The sequence below is a fragment of the Erythrolamprus reginae genome, chromosome 2 (assembly GCF_031021105.1).
Source record: "Erythrolamprus reginae isolate rEryReg1 chromosome 2, rEryReg1.hap1, whole genome shotgun sequence".
In the NCBI taxonomy this organism is placed as follows: domain Eukaryota; kingdom Metazoa; phylum Chordata; class Lepidosauria; order Squamata; family Dipsadidae; genus Erythrolamprus; species Erythrolamprus reginae.
This window is the reverse complement of record NC_091951.1, coordinates 91050144-91065798: the sequence shown is the minus strand read 5'-3', so window position 1 is coordinate 91065798 and position 15655 is coordinate 91050144. Positions and strand designations below refer to the sequence as shown.

General features: G+C 42.5%; 1 protein-coding gene across 1 annotated transcript in view; it reads left to right on the top strand.

Annotated features, from left to right (window-relative positions):
• Positions 1 to 15655, top strand: part of TWF2 (twinfilin actin binding protein 2) — a 94061-nt gene that overhangs the window by 56600 nt on the left and 21806 nt on the right. Inside the window, exon 5 of the mRNA XM_070738675.1 lies at positions 4883 to 4987. Within this exon, the coding sequence (XP_070594776.1) occupies positions 4883 to 4987 (105 nt within the window). The remainder of the gene's footprint in view (positions 1 to 4882; positions 4988 to 15655) is intronic.

Genomic DNA, 15655 nt, shown 5'->3' with positions numbered 1-15655 from the left:
TTGGGGGTAAAAAGATAGTAAGACACTGCCTTACTATCGGGGAGTATAAAAATATAAAATGATATAAAATATGTGATAGATATATATCACATGTTTTTGCTGAATTTTTTTTTTAAATTAAGGGAGACTAGGATAGCACTATTTCGGCCTTGTTCTGGCCTCATCAGCTAGCCATACCCTTACTGGGATTTGATCCTGGGGTCTCTGCCAGAGAATTAACCTCTAGGCCAACAGATCTGATCCTTTCAGCTTTGTACCAGGGAGGGGCTATGTGTTTTTTTCTGTTGGATCACCCTGGTATATTGAAGGAATATATATATAGCCAAACCAACTCTTATACAGTATTACCTCTACGTTAAAACTTAATTCGTTCCGTGACCAGGTTCTTAAGTAGAAAAGTTTATAAGTAGAAGCAATTTTTCCTATAGGAATCAATGTAAAAGCAAATAATGTGTGCAAACCCATTAGGAAAGAAATAAAAGTTCAGAATTTGGGTTGGAGGAGGATGAAGAAGAGGAAGAGGATAGTCGCTGCCGAATGAAGAAGGGGAGGTGAGGGGAATCAAAAGAATCCAAAACTTAAAATAAAAAAAAAGAGGGACTTTGAGGCGGTGAGAAGGAGCACATGCCTCCCATACACCCGTCGTGAGGCTACCTCCCATACACTGCACCAGAGAGAGAAACCCAGGCGGGCGAGGGGGGAACCTCCTGTTCCTTTGACTGAAAGGCAGCGGCTGCTGCTACTTGCTGCCTATTCCTTCCCATGCTGAAGGGCTCACCTCTCCTCTCGCTCGCTCACTTTGTAGCCGACGCCTTTCCTTCACTGTGGTGACTCCTCAGTTTGGCTGAAGCTGAGTTGATTCGGACAGGGCGAAGCACCCTCTTTTGCCTTTCCAGGCGCAGACGCTCCAGGAGGCAACCTCGCGCTGGGTGTATGGGAGGCAGCACGAGGGAGTCACCACAGCAAAGTGGTTTATTCCCTCTCCAAGTGCCCAGAGAAAGTAAAATTCTCCGTTCGCTCTGGACTGCCAAAGCCTCCTTAAGCGCCACCAAAAGGCTCCTCTGGCAGCCCATAAAAGCCCGAGATGGCCAGGATTAAAGGGGGAATGGCAGGAAATCAGCCCGGCCTTTGTGCCGCTCTCAAATTACCTGGGAAATTTTTCCAGGCTCGGGTTCTTAAATAGAAAATGGTTCTTGAGAAGAGGGGAAAAAATCTTGAACACCCCTTTCTTATCTAGAAAAGTTCTCAAGTAGAGGCGTTCTTAGGTAGAGGTACCACTGTATAAGAATTCAGCAAGTCTAAGTCACACCCACACTCCCAAGCTGTCTCTTATGGCCCCACACAAACAAAAACTATGTTTCAGCTACTCAAACAGTCCCCATTGGCTGACCTGTTGCTATGCCTCTCCATTGGCTGACCTTGTTACTAAGCCCTATTCCAATTCATGAATATACTCTGGCAGATTCACCCTTGCAGCATATGTTCCGTTTGACCCTGATAAAATGAGCGCAGGGACTTGAGTACACGACTTGAGATATTGACATAAGATAGGTAAAGATGTGCACAAGGTGATCTGTTTATGCCATAAGAGCTGTAGTGAACTGCAATAGTGAACCACAACATGCTGTGGAAGATTGCTTGTCTCTAGCCTGCTTTTCTTTTGTCCTTTCTGTTACTTTGTGTGTTCATAACATTCCATTCAGAGGAAACCTGGTCCCAAAGTCTTTAGACTGCTTTGGTGACCATACTAATTCATTGAATTGGAAGGTAGAAATTGAAATGTATGCATTGCATTTAAGGCCTTTCCTGCCCTAGTCTCTTTCCTCCAAATTTAAATATAGTCATAACGTGATAAAAAGAAAGGGAGAGTTTCATATTGCAGATTGTCATACGTCTGGCTGTTAACTCGGAGTTACTGATTATCTAAATGCTTTGCAGTATGAAATTTGACTAGCTAAACTCATTTTACATATTGTCCAGAAAACCCAGCAAAAATGCTTATAGACCTGGAACGTATTTGAAAGTGCCAGAAGGGGGCAGTGTTGCATATCAAATGATAGTACATTAGATTGTACAGTACAGTGGAACCCCGACATAAGAGCTGCTCTACTTAAGAGCAACTCGAGATAAGAGCTGGGAGGGGAGAGATATTTTTGTTCTACTTACAAGCCCAAATTCGAGATACAAGCGCCAAGGAGCTGTCTCCTGAAGCCAAACGCTAACTTCCGCGTTCGGCTTCAGGAGACAGCTGCGAAGCGGCGCGCGTGTTTTAAAAGGTTGCAGCCGGCCTGGGGGGCTCGGGGGGGGTGCTTGCAGCTTTCTTTCTTGCTCTTTTTCTTTCTCTCTTTTACCTTCCCTTCTATTTCTTCTTTTCTTTCTCCTTCCCACCTTCTTCCCTCCCTCCCTCCCTTCACTCATTCCTCTCTTACTCTCCCCTTTCATAAGTTTCCTTGCTTCCTTCCTCTGTTCCTGTCCCTTCCCCCTTTCTTTCTTTCTTTCTTTCTTTCTTTCTTTCTTGCTCTTTTTCTTTCTCTCTTTTACCTTCCCTTCCTCTATTTCTTCTTTTCTTTCTCCTTCCCACCTTCTTCCCTCCCTCCCTCCCTTCACTCATTCCTCTCTTACTCTCCCCTTTCATAAGTTTCCTTGCTTCCTTCCTCTGTTCCTGTCCCTTCCCTCTTTCCTTCCTTCCTTCCCATCCTCCGTCCATTCATTCACCCATTCCTCTCTTGATCGCTTAAAGCCGGTCCCTGGTGCAAAAAGGGTTGGGGACCTCTGTCCTACAGGATTGGGTGGCAGAGAAGTTGAACATATGTAAATTTAAAAGTTTAAGAAAGTTTACAAGTTAAGTGAAAGAAACTTCATTATTCATTTATATGTACATGTACATTTCTTCATTAAAAACATGTCTTTCTGCATAATTTAGACTAACTTTGTGAGTTTTTTGAGGGCTGGAACCAATTAAAATTATTTACATTAATTCCTATGGGGAAAAGTCGTTCGAGATAAGAGCTGCTCGACTTAAGAGCCCAGGTCCGGAACGAATTAAACTCGTATCTCAAGGTACCACTGTACTATGAACAGGATGTCTCTGGGCAGAGCTCTGACATTCAATATGATTTGTGAAACTCTCAAGATCCACCATCTAGTAGAGTTGCTTTGTTATTGCTTATTTACCGAAGTTAATAGGCCTCTGGATCACTGAACTCTCTTGGTGGTTTACAGTACTATAAAACAAATGTAAAATCAAAATATTAAAATGCACAAAAAGAACTAAAACCAGTAAAATGAATAAAACGAACATTTAATCAACAGTGAAAAGACATAAAAATGCATTTTGAGGATTTTTTTTTTTAAAAACTAACAAATGCCTTGGAGTGCTCAACTCTAAAGGGAATGTATTTCAACAATGTAGCACAGCAATAGAGAAGGGCCTTAAAATTCATCTTTAAAATGTTTGGGTCACCATCAGTCAAGTCCCTGGATGCTGAAGGCAAACCTCTTCAGGTAGTCTCAGGAAGTATGGAGGAATAAATAGCTTGAAAGTGATACTCTTTCAGATCTCTATGGCCATGGGGAATTGTAAACTAATGACCAGTAATTTGTATTTAGCCCAGAAATGTGTCAACATTAGTGCAGTGCAATAAACACAACTGGGATATGATTTCTTCACGTTCTTCTCATAATCAACTTGGCCTCCTAGTTTTGGATTAGCCGAAGCTTCCAGTCTGGGCAGTTTCAAGGCCCAACCCCGAGTGGATAAAGGCAATCGTGAGGCAGCTGTAAGCAAATCACCTCAGATAACCTCAGCAAGTAGAGATTCATTTAAGAAATGAAATGTGTCATGGCACATTGACCGTTATATAATGCAAGTCTTAAGTGGTCCCCATGACTTACAGTGACTTTCCTTCAGTGTTCCCCAGCCTCCCTACTTCCATCTGGTTTTTTTAAAAAAGAGATTTTAATTTTTAAAAATGAATGGGAAAACTAGTGTGCTTTCCCATTCATGAGCACCAACCTCAAGCATAATTTGTACTTCAGAGAAGGCCTCTTGGTTCTCATAGAGCTCCCAAATGCCTTCTTATAAAGTAAAAAAAAATGTTTTGAGCTCTTCCCTGCATCCCTTAAACAAAAAGAAAAGCTGAGATAATTTATTTATTTATTATTAAATTTGTATGCCGCCCCTCTCCGCAGACTCGGGGTGGCTCACAACAGCAACGGAAAAACAGTGTGAAATACAAATTCAATAATTAGAAAGCTAAAAACCCATAATTTAAAAAACATTCACACAACATACCATACATAAACAGTATAGGCCTGGGGAAAATATTTCAATTTCCCCCATGCCTGACGACAGAGGTGGGTCTTAATACATCAGGGGTGTCAAACTCGCGGCCTGTGGACTGGATGCGTCACACGCTGGCCACGCCCATGCCCAGTTTAGCACAGCGGGGAAAGTCATGATATGTCACGTGACGATGCTGTGACGACGCAATAGGGGTGAAATCCAACAGGTTCTGACAGATTCTGGAGAACCAGTAGTGGAAATTTTGAGTAGTTTGGAAAACCAGCAAATACCATCTCTGGCTGGCCCCAGAGTGGGGAGGGAATGGGGACTTTGCAGTATCCTTCCCCTGCCATGCCCACCAAGCCATGCCCACTGAAATGGTAGTAAATAAATGTGGATTTCACCACTGTGATACAAGTTTGATACCTTGTGATAGACAACATTTTGCAAAGCTAGAGGAGGTTGTGATGAACAACTTTGCCAGTTTCAGATTAGTTGGCACTTTGGGGTCTAACCCAGCCAATTAAGGCAGCCATTTTATGAATGTACCTTGTGTTCTACTTTGAACCAGTTTCTTGCTTTTCTGTTGGACCACAGGAAGACATCTCGCTCAACGGCTACCAGAAACATATATCTTCTTCCTCTGCTCCAGCTCCTCTGACTGCAGCCGAACAAGAACTTCAGCAGATTCGCATCAATGAGGTAAGAAGAAAGTGAACTGAGCTGTTTGATTATGCTATAATTCTTTCTTTCCCATGTTTACACTTGTCCCTTGGTGCTTTGTGTGTAAAACTGCTATCTACGTCATTTAAAAGTCATGCATTTTATTCAGGCACAATTAGGAATAAAAGGTTGCTTTTGGAGGCTGTTGGATAGTCTGCGTTTTCCAATGGGAAGGAAGAGCTATGACCTGCAGCTAGGAAAGCGGGAAGTTTAAGGTGCTTAAAAGGGAGAGAAAAGCTTGTGAAATAGAGGACTATACTGGTTGATGCCCCCCTGTCTCTTTTCTCATTTTGTATTTCATTGATTCTTTGGGAGGGGGGAGGGATGGTTTGTTCACTTTATCAATTCAAGCATAGCTGTATGGGAAAAATGCCAAGGCTTGTGGTTATCATTCCCAACAGAGTTGTTATCCTGTATGACAGTGTTTCCCAACCTTGGCAACTTGAAGATATTTGGACTTCAACTCCCAGAATTCCTCAGCCAGTATTTGCTGGCTGGGGAATTCTGGGAGTTGAAGTCCAAATATCTTCACGTTGCCAAGGTTGGGAAACACTTCTGTAGGAGACCTGCAATACTTGAGCAGCCATGTTTTTCTTAATTATCATGTTTTCAGTGATTTCAAGTACTGTACATCACCCAACTCAAATGACTGGTGGTTAGCAGTAGGTAAAGCAAGCCTGTCTTCCTAGTTACAAAGTACCGCTCAGGGATGAAATGCTCGTGCCTGTAAGTTGTCAGAGAGCCGGTTGTGAAGGGAGGAGGAGGAGGCTCCGCCCACCCACCCAGATGCCGCCATTTGGGTTATTTACTCTCTGTGCTTGCACAGAAAACACTTTGCTCATGCACAAAGGATAAAATAATCCAAGTGGGAGCATCCAGGCAGGTGGGCAGAGCCTCACGCTCCCTTTAGCAACCATCCCTCCAATGACTGACAGGCACGAGCAAACCGGGAGTATTTCACCCATGGTACCGCTATCTTGAATCCTGGAGAAACTCAGGTTTGCTCCAGAAATAATGTCTGGCTACCATTAATTAGTAACATTGATCTGGCTATCATGAAGGAACGGCAATTCGCAGGTAGTGATTTCCTATGTTTACTCAGGTGATATAGGTTGCATGCTATTCAGCTGTTTATGTGGTTATTTATTTGTTAGATGTACATCCCCTCTTTCTTCCAAAAACACAAGTTAACGTCTATTGGAGTCTGTCTTCATTTTATCCCTCAGAAGATTAACCCAATGAGACAGAGTTGTGCTAAGAGAGGAAGATTCTATGGCTAAGGAGGAACGTAAATCTGGCTGTACCCCAATATCTGTGCCATTATGCCATGATCATCAATAGATAACTTTTTCTTATAGACATACTATTGTTCTTCCTCACCTATAGGACAGCTGTCCCATAAAGAAAAAGAAAAAGAACGCAAACAATTTTCAAATTGCACAAGGTGCATAATGATATAATCCATAAGTGTGATGAAACATCATTTGGTGTGGACAATAAACCCATCTTTTTGTTCCAATTTGACGTAAATCCACAGTAACTGAATTTAAACATGCCTGGGATAAACATATGTCCATCCTAAGATAAAATACAGGAAATAGTATAGGGGCAGACTAGATGGACCGTGAAGTCTTCTTCTGCCGTCAATCTTCTATGTTTCTATGTTGGGCTATTGATCCTACCATGCATAGCTATGAGAATAATGGATGGGATGGACAGGTGTTAAACAACACCCAAATTCTACCCATGTAAAGAAACACCCAGAAGAACCTGCGTCATTGGTTCAGAGGTTGTAATCCCACATTAAGAGTAGAGGGTTGAACTAATGCATCTGTATGAAATCTAAATCAAAACATGCATGGTAGAAGGATAGCACAGTATTACAAGTAGTCCTCATTTAATGACCACTCATTCAGTGACTGTTTAGAGTTAACAAATGAGTGGTACTTACAACCAGTTTTCAAAGTTCCAGCCAGAGGTGGGTTCCTCATGGTTCGGACCAATTCGCCTGAACCAGTAGCAACCTGCTGGTGATGTCACAAAGACATCATGGAACCAGTTCAGTCTGCGCTGGCCTTTGCAGGCCACTATCTTTTGGGGGGATTTTAGGGGGGGAGGATTTTTTCCATTTTTTTTCTTCTTCTGAGCTTGCACGGAATCCAAATTTCCGGCACTGCGCATGTGTCATCATCTTGGTTTTTGAGGGAGGGAATTTTGTTAATTTTTTTGGCACTGTGCATGTGTGCCTCCACCCACATAGCCATGCAGCACAGGTGGAAGCGAACCGGGAGCGAACTAAGTTAGAACCCACCCCGGATCCAGGCATTGTACCCTCCCCATGGTAACATGATCATAATCTGGGTACCTGATTCGCGCTTACAATTCTGGCGTTGTTCCGCTGTTACATGATTGCAATTTATTTATTCAATTTATTTATTTATTCAATTTTTATGCCGCCCTTCTCCTTAGACTCAGGGCGGCTTACAACATGTTAGCAATAGCCCTTTTTAACAGAGCCAGCATATTGCCCCCACAATCCGGGTCATCATTTTACCCATTTCGGAAGGATGGAAGGCTGAGTCAACCTTGAGCCGGTGATGAGATTTGAACCGCTGACCTACAAATCTGCAGTCAGCTTCAGTGGCCTGCAGTACAGCACTCTATCGGCTGCGCCACCCCGGCTCTTTACAATTTGCTGCACATGGGAGAGAGTAACTTACTGGAGCAACTTGCGATCTTTCCTGCTGGCTTTCCCATTGACTTTGCTTTTGGAAAGCTGGCCGGGAAGGTTGCAAATGGGAATCATTTGTGACTGTGGGATGATGCCTCATGGGCTGTTTCACGCAGCAGCCGCCTCCAGTCCCACTGCACTTGTATCGCACCTCACACTGTGCCTGGCCTGCCAGTTTGCTTGTAAGCTGCCTGCAATTCTCACTTAACTTTGTTGGGTTCGCCCAACACTATTAGTTAGCCTGCTTTTTGATAGGAATATGTAGCTGAATAGAGCCCAAAGTTACTTGTTTGTTTATATAGTAAGATGCTTATTTCAACCAACATGTTGTTGTCTTCCGTAAATTGCTCAAGACCCATCTATACCGCCAGGAATGGGGGAGTTGAGACACCTTTTCCCCCAGGCTTTTTAATATTTTTTATATTTATGTTTGGTATGTATGTGCTGTTTGCTTTTTAATATGATAGGGTTTTATATGCTTCTTTTAATATTAGATTTGTTTTGCTATAATATTGTTTTATTGCTGTTGTGAGCCGCCCCGAGTCTTCGGAGAGGGGCGGCATACAAATCTAAGAAATTGAATTGAATTGAATTAATGACAACAAACACAAGTGCCAGGATTGCCAATGCTTAGTGTTGCGGTTACGTGATGTGCTTTACGACACATACTTAAGTGATGGAAGTTCAGGTCCAATTATTATTGTTAGGCGTATCCATCGTTCATACAGATTTGAAAGATTCTGTCTATACGAGGCACACCTGATAGCACTTTTCCAGGCTTGCGCAATAACAGAGACCTCATATAGTGTTCTTTCCTGTCATTTCCTGAATTGGTTTTTGACGTATTGCGTTTTATTTGTTTCCTTCACACGATTTGTACACTGAGTTGAATAATGTTTAACCTGCCGGGTCTTGACTGTGGGACTTTCATCTCCCTGCAGCACATGATTATCAAGTCAAAAGATGATTTAGCAGCCGGGGTGAGATGGCTGCTTGTGTGTTTCCATTTGCATTTATTGGCCCGAGCTCTCTGTGAGGTTTTCATCTCCTACTGAAGCGGATGATGAAGAACCCTGAAAGCAAGCAGGAAGAAATTTCTCTCCATTGTTTGTGCGGTAAATTTATAACCCTGGTAACAATTGACTGGTGTTATGTATGAGCTTTATAGCCCACCGTCGTGGTATCGTATTCTTGCCTCCATTATATGCGACTCAGACTTTTCCAGGAGATGCTGACCATATTGACATAAAATTGGCGGAGCCTGTGAGCCACCAGGAGACTCAAGACTTTGACTGAGGGATATGAATAGAGGTGGGACACAGGTCCCCACATATGTAAACCATAGGAATAAGATTTTAAAGCCATCAAGGCTACGTTGTCTTTGAGAGGAAGTGAAGGATGTGGAAATAGAAGAAGGGCTTGTTGACTGACGTACAAAAGACGGAGACTGAAAATAACTAAGGTAGAGTAGAAGAGAAGAGAGGGGAAGGGAAAGGAAGAAGGGAAGAGAAGAGAAGTTTTATTGGCCAAGTGTGATTGGACACAAGGAATTGGTCTTGGGGTATATGCTCTTAGAGACATAAAAGAAAAAATACATTTGTCAAGAACCATTAAGTACATTACTTAATTATTGTCATAGGGTACAAATAAGCAATCAAGAAACAATATTAATATAAATCTAGTCAAGGAATATTATTACTTCTTTCAAGTCAAGGAACAGCATATTGACTTAGTTACCCAAAGCAAAATCTCTTAAATTGAGATACAGTAGTCCCTCACTATATCGCGCTTCACCTACCGCGGCTTCACTTCATCGTGGGTTTTGAAGTCAGCGTTGGCACAGATACGGCGCTTAGAAGTTTGGAAGGGCAGGACAAGCGCTCAGCTCATGCTCAGAGAGAAGCTTCATTTGAATCATTTCACCACACAAACAAGCGCTAGAATAATTTCAGCGGGACTCCCGAATGATGAGCAGGACGGGGACTGAGCTCTGGCGGAGGCCCGTCCCCTCGTTCAACCCGCCTTGCCAGTGCCGAGAAGGCAGTCTTTGGAGGCGTGCTTAGTGGTTGGCGGTGGCGGCGGTGTACTTGGGGTTGTAGAAAGAGCTCCCGGCAGCATGCGAACGAGTGAGCGCGAGCAAAGAAAGGAACGGGACGCGGTGGGGATTTCCAGACTGGGCTCGAGGGCGGAAGAGGAAGTGCTGGGCGGGTGGAGGGGAAAAAAAAAAGAAAAGAGAGAGAGAGAAAAAAAGAACCAGCCAGGGCAGCTCACTAGGGACTTTCCAGCCGGGGCAAGGCAAAAAAGACAACGTTTGGCCGAACTGCTGCGAAGAACAGCAGTGGGTCGGGAATGCTCGGGGGCCGTGATTCTTTTGCCCCCTCCCCCTCTTTTCCTCAGGCGCAGAGTAAGTAGTAGTGGGGGGGAAAGGTTAGCCGTTGCTCGCCTCCAGGCATCCGGAGCTGGTGGGAAGGAGGATAAATTCCCCATCGCGGATTTCACCTATCGCGGCCGGGTCTGGAACGTAACACCCGCGATAGGTGAGGTCTTACTGTATAACACTGAAAGCAACATAGCCTTATCCTACCTTTAACAAAACCGAAAAGGACTTTAAAGTTCTGCTACTTTGATTGGGGCTGGAGTAGGCCAGGGGTGGATTTGAGCATTATTATTTTTGAATTCTCCAAATAACTCACTCCTGCCTCGTCCTTCTGGGTCGCTTGCCAAACCCTAAACATGGAATATTTGCACGAATTCACGTTGGAGCTCAAGTGGAAAGCCAGAGTTATTCACTAAGAAAGATACTAGCTTAGAGAGCAGTGCGCCTGCTTCTCTTTGGGGAGGGGGGTGCAAATCCTTTTTTGGGCACCGAGCCTAAAAGCATATCTCTTTCACGTGTTTTCGTAATCTGAATCTGTTGAACTAGCCTGTACCAACTGTCAACCTAAATATTACTAGCGAGGGAGAACAAAGCGTCTTTATAGAGAGATCAGCCTTCCATCAGACCTGCACAAATCAGGTGCAGCCAAATAGCCTATTTGGGCCCCCAACTGAGTATGTAGCCCTACCTCCCCTCCCTGCCATTCTGCAGCTTTCTTTAAATATGACAGGCCTGGAGCTTAGCTTCCCTCCGCCACTTCTTCATGGCTGAGCGATTGTGACAGGTTGGGAAGAGAATCCCTTTCGGTTTAATGGCTCCATTTCTGGGTCACCCTGCTTGGGATCGAGTGCCACTGGCGGCAGATGCGACATCCGTTTTATTTGATGGGATGCTCAGAAAATTGATTATCTCGCACGAAGCCTGACTAGACAGCCCAGATTTTTGCATCCCGCCCTCACTTTTGATGTGTAGGAATTTTCCCTCAATTAGATCAGTATGAATTCACACACCACGTTATCTGCTTTCTCTGATTTGGGCCTGTGGACCCAGGCATGGTTGAGTCTAAACCAGGGGTCCCCAAACTTGGACACTTTAAGAACTCCCAGAATTCTCCGTCCACAACTCTTAAAGTGGCCAGGTTTTGAGACCTCTGGTCTAAACCATGGACTGTAGTGTAGTGGTGTTGTATACTTATGAATGTGAAGAGGTCATAGTTAAGACCAGATTGGAGCAGGCAACTTCTGTTTCTACTTGTTAGGGCACTCTACCTCTTAGGAATGGGGTTAGGTCTTAGGATGGTAGACAGTCTAAGGTTAAAGTTTTTGGGGTTTGGGGAAGAAACCAAAGGTAGTGCATTCCAGGCATTGATTCACTTTGTTGCTGAAGTCGTATTTTCTGCAGTCAGGTTTGGAGTGGTTTACATTAAGTTTGAATCTATTGTGTGCTCATGTATTGTTGTGGTTGAAGCTGAAGTATTTATTGACAGGTAGGACATTGTGGTAGATCATTTTAGGAACTACATTTAGATCAGATCAAAGGTGACATAGCTCTAAATTGTCTAAGCCCAAAATTTCAAGTCTGGTGGAATAAGGTATTCTGTTGCAAAGTTAAGCCTGGAGGACTTCAGCTAGCTGGGGAATTCTGGGAGTTGAGGTTCTCCAGGCTTAAATTGGCCAAGGTTGGAGAGCCTTGTTCTAGACTAGTTTGCAGCAGAAAGATTTCCTTTGCTCCATTCCATTTTCTTCACTAATCCTATTGTTAACCGGGTCAAAGCAGCCATTTGTCACTGAACTCAGTCCAGATTAGATGGCCAGTTAGGATTACACCCACAGCCTCAGCTACATTGTGCTTGTTACTCTAGATGTGTTTTTCAAGGGGCAACCTTTAAGATGTCTGCACTGTTTGCTTTCCCAACCACTTGCTCTGAGAACCCCTTGAATTGTTGCTTTGAGAGCAGCAGGTCAGCCAGCTAAAGGGCGAGGCAAATGTTGCCACTTCTGGAAAATGAATATGTAGGAGGAAGTGGTGGGGTCATCTCAATTGGGTTCTCTTGAAACTTTTTGTATGACAAAAGGCAAGTTCCAAACTAACTTGTGACCACTCTGATGGTAAACCCACCATCTGAAACTTGTTTCAATTTTGGTTTGATTGAAATGGCTTTCTGCCTCTGCTTTGTGGGATAAAACCAGTATTTCTATGGTATGCTTTGTCACTTCTTGCTCTTCTATATTTCCTTGAGGGAAGTACAGTGATTAAATTATGTTATGCTTGTATAATGTGTCACCTTTCCCACTGATTTAATGGGTGCTAGCTTCATCAGACTTCCAGAACTCTCTAAGGACCTAAGAGGTTTCCTTCCTTCCTTCCTTCCTTCCTTCCTTCCTTCCTTCCTTCCTTCCTTCCTTCCTTCCTTCCTTCCTTCCTTCCTTCCCTCCCTCCCTCCCTCCCTCCCTCCCTCCCTCCTTCCTTACTTCCTTTCTTTCTTTCATCCATCATCTATCTTCTACACATCAAACACTAGACACTCTAGGTATCGTTTATTCAAATATTTATTATAGCCTCAAATGCTAAACTCAGGTTTAGTTGAACTGGACTGTGTCCAGGCATGGTAGCCTCGCCTTTAAAAGATTTGCCAGGTTTTCTGATTTCACAGAACAATGTAAAGAGCAGGTTTGGGGGTTTTTTTTAATAGCATCTACTCCATCAACTTAAAAACTTTTTGAAGACAATCACATAAATTGGGAATAAACCTCATAAAGTCCTAGTGATTTATTACTCTCAACTGTAAGCATATTGCACTCATTACCGTTCATTTATCTGCAGTAAGTTGCCCCTGGGAAAGAGAGACAATTTACCTAATGTGAAAAATGATTCAACTAGAACTACATTATTCCTTCCCATTCCCCTCCCATCACTTGCAATATCTTTATGTGATATCATTGGTAACCAGAGAATGGATATCACCGCTTCACATTTTAATGTCTTTTCCTTCTTCCTTTCTTCTACTTAAATTGTAGATTGCATCTAGGGCAATAGAATTTGCTTTGCTGGAAGCTCTGATTGAGATTTTTTCCCCCCTGGTATGCAAATAAATGCCCAGAAGGTTTCAGGAAGTCCTTGAAGCTGAATTGCTGGGCCATTGAATGTTTACAATTGCCTCAAAAATTCAAGGAGCTGATCTAAAGAGTTCTTCAGATAAATCGCTCAGGCCCTTTTGCGCACTCCCTTGGCATGTTAGGAATGCCAGCCGGATTGATTAGGTAGAATGTCTTGACTTTTACATTGAAACAAGGAACATTAGCAGATGCAGATGATAATCTCCTAGCCTTGAACCATACCTTTCCTGGAAGCCTGACCTGTTGGTGAGAATTGGGTGTTGTGGACAAAATCTCAAGATTAATCCATTTATCAAGCTATGAATTTCTAGAGGAGATAAGAGGGCTTGTTTCAAATACATGCAAGTCGATGGGAAGTCAGAATTGAGGATAACTGCATTACATTGGAGGATTGTTTGAGTGTGCTTTTTATAAAGAATATCTCAGTTCAAAGAGAACTGAGAGGCTTGGGCTTTTTGGTTTGGTTTTGGTTTTTCCATATTGTTTGTTCACATTTGCAGACTTTCTAGGACAAAGAATGAAAGTCGCTACTTTTCTTTCCAAGCAGTGTAGCCTTTAAAATCAATATTTCCTGGACCCTTAATTGAATATTTTGAATGTGGAGCTGCTAAACCTCTGTTCTTTTTAACTTTGTGGTGTGTTTGTTGCGTAGGTCAATGCATAAAAGGAACTACCACCAGTAGTACATAAGATGGTCACAACCCCACATAGGTGGGTTTAGAAATGACCGCACCTGGTCTTATTCTCAGATACAAATGTGTAGAATTGCTGCCTAAATACCATTGGCTCCAGTGTAGAAAATTACTTCTCAACTGCTTTAAGATTGAGTTGCACGTGGTTATTGTATGCTGCCTGTATGAAATACCTGAACCCAGCAGTGGGCTACGAGCTGGAACGCTAAATTGCGCTCGCCACCGCTTGTAAGTGCTTGCGGGGCTGCATGATTTTGCTTCTGCACCTGTGGAGGTAGCAAAATCACGCACGGAGCCGCAGGTGCGCCCATGTTTCGGCATGCACAGAAGAAAAGAAACCTCGCCAAAACACGGGCGCACCTGCAGCTATATGCACGATTTTGCTACCTCTACAGGTGCAGAAACAAAATCGCGCTGTCCCCGCAAGCACTTACAAGCCTTGGCGGCGAGCGCAATTTAGCCTTCTGGCTCGTAGCCCACCGCTGCCTGAAGGCCATATTGTGCTTCAGTAGTTTTTGTCACTTGCTCATTCTTTTTAATGAATGATCTTTCTAACATTCAGAAATAGGGATAAAAGTGAAATGCTATATAAGATCTATATACAATTTTTTTTTTTTTTAGGAAAGATTTGTATGAATTTAAATAAATTAAACATGAATGAAAGAAGGCGGTTAAGGGGGAAAAAATGATTAATGGAATAGGGACAACCTAAAGGAGAAAATGGTAGATACTGTGGTTATGAGATACTTCACCAGAAGATAATTTAAAACTATATGATGATTTATAACTTACCCCCTCAAGGGAATTTAAGTACAAGTACTATATATTATACTATATGTTAATTGTTTAGTGTACTTAAATAAGTAATTATATTATAAGAATTATTTTTGTTTGTTTCTTTGTTTGTTTGTCTGTCTGTGTTAGTATGTGTTAATTTGGCATTGTTTCAACTTATGATTTATACCATTTATTTTATTTGTGTTAATGTGTATACAGTATATGTAATAAAAATTATTTTCTAAAAAAAAAAAAAGTGAAATGCTCCCGGTTCGCTCGTGGCTGTCAGTCATCAGAGAGCCAATCACTAAGGGAGCGCAAGGCTCCGCCTATCTGCCCAGACACCCCCATTTGAATTATTTTACTCTCTGCTCATGCGCAAAGCATTCTATGCATCGCAATCAGCTCCTGATGACTGTCAGGCACAAGCAAACCAGGAGCATTTCACCCCTGGATAAAGTTCTAATAGGCCTGCTCTTCACCTTGCATTTGATGAAATGCATCTCAGAATAGATGTTTTCAAATAACAATCTTTTTGAAAACAACTTGAACATACATTCTTATTATCAATTACTGCTATATCAGAAAAAAATAAAATCTGGCAGTCCAAAAAAGGCAGGAGGCATTTTCCATTTAGATTATCTGATATTTTAATTGTGTTATTTGTGTATTTCTGTGTGTGAGTGTGTGTGTGTACATATGCATGTTTGCTTGCTTGATTGTTGCATTTCATCATGTTCTTTCAACTGCTCTGACAGGGTTGCTGGAGAGAAGCATGCAAATGAATTACATTAAAATGAATTACCGTACTAGATATATAAATGTCTAAAGATCTTCATTTCTTACTATCTCAATTTGTGGCTTGGTAAAGTGCTGTTAGTTTTATAACTAACTTCAGCAAAGCCTTTGATATGGTTCCACATAAAGAGCTGATAGATAAATTAGTGAAGATTG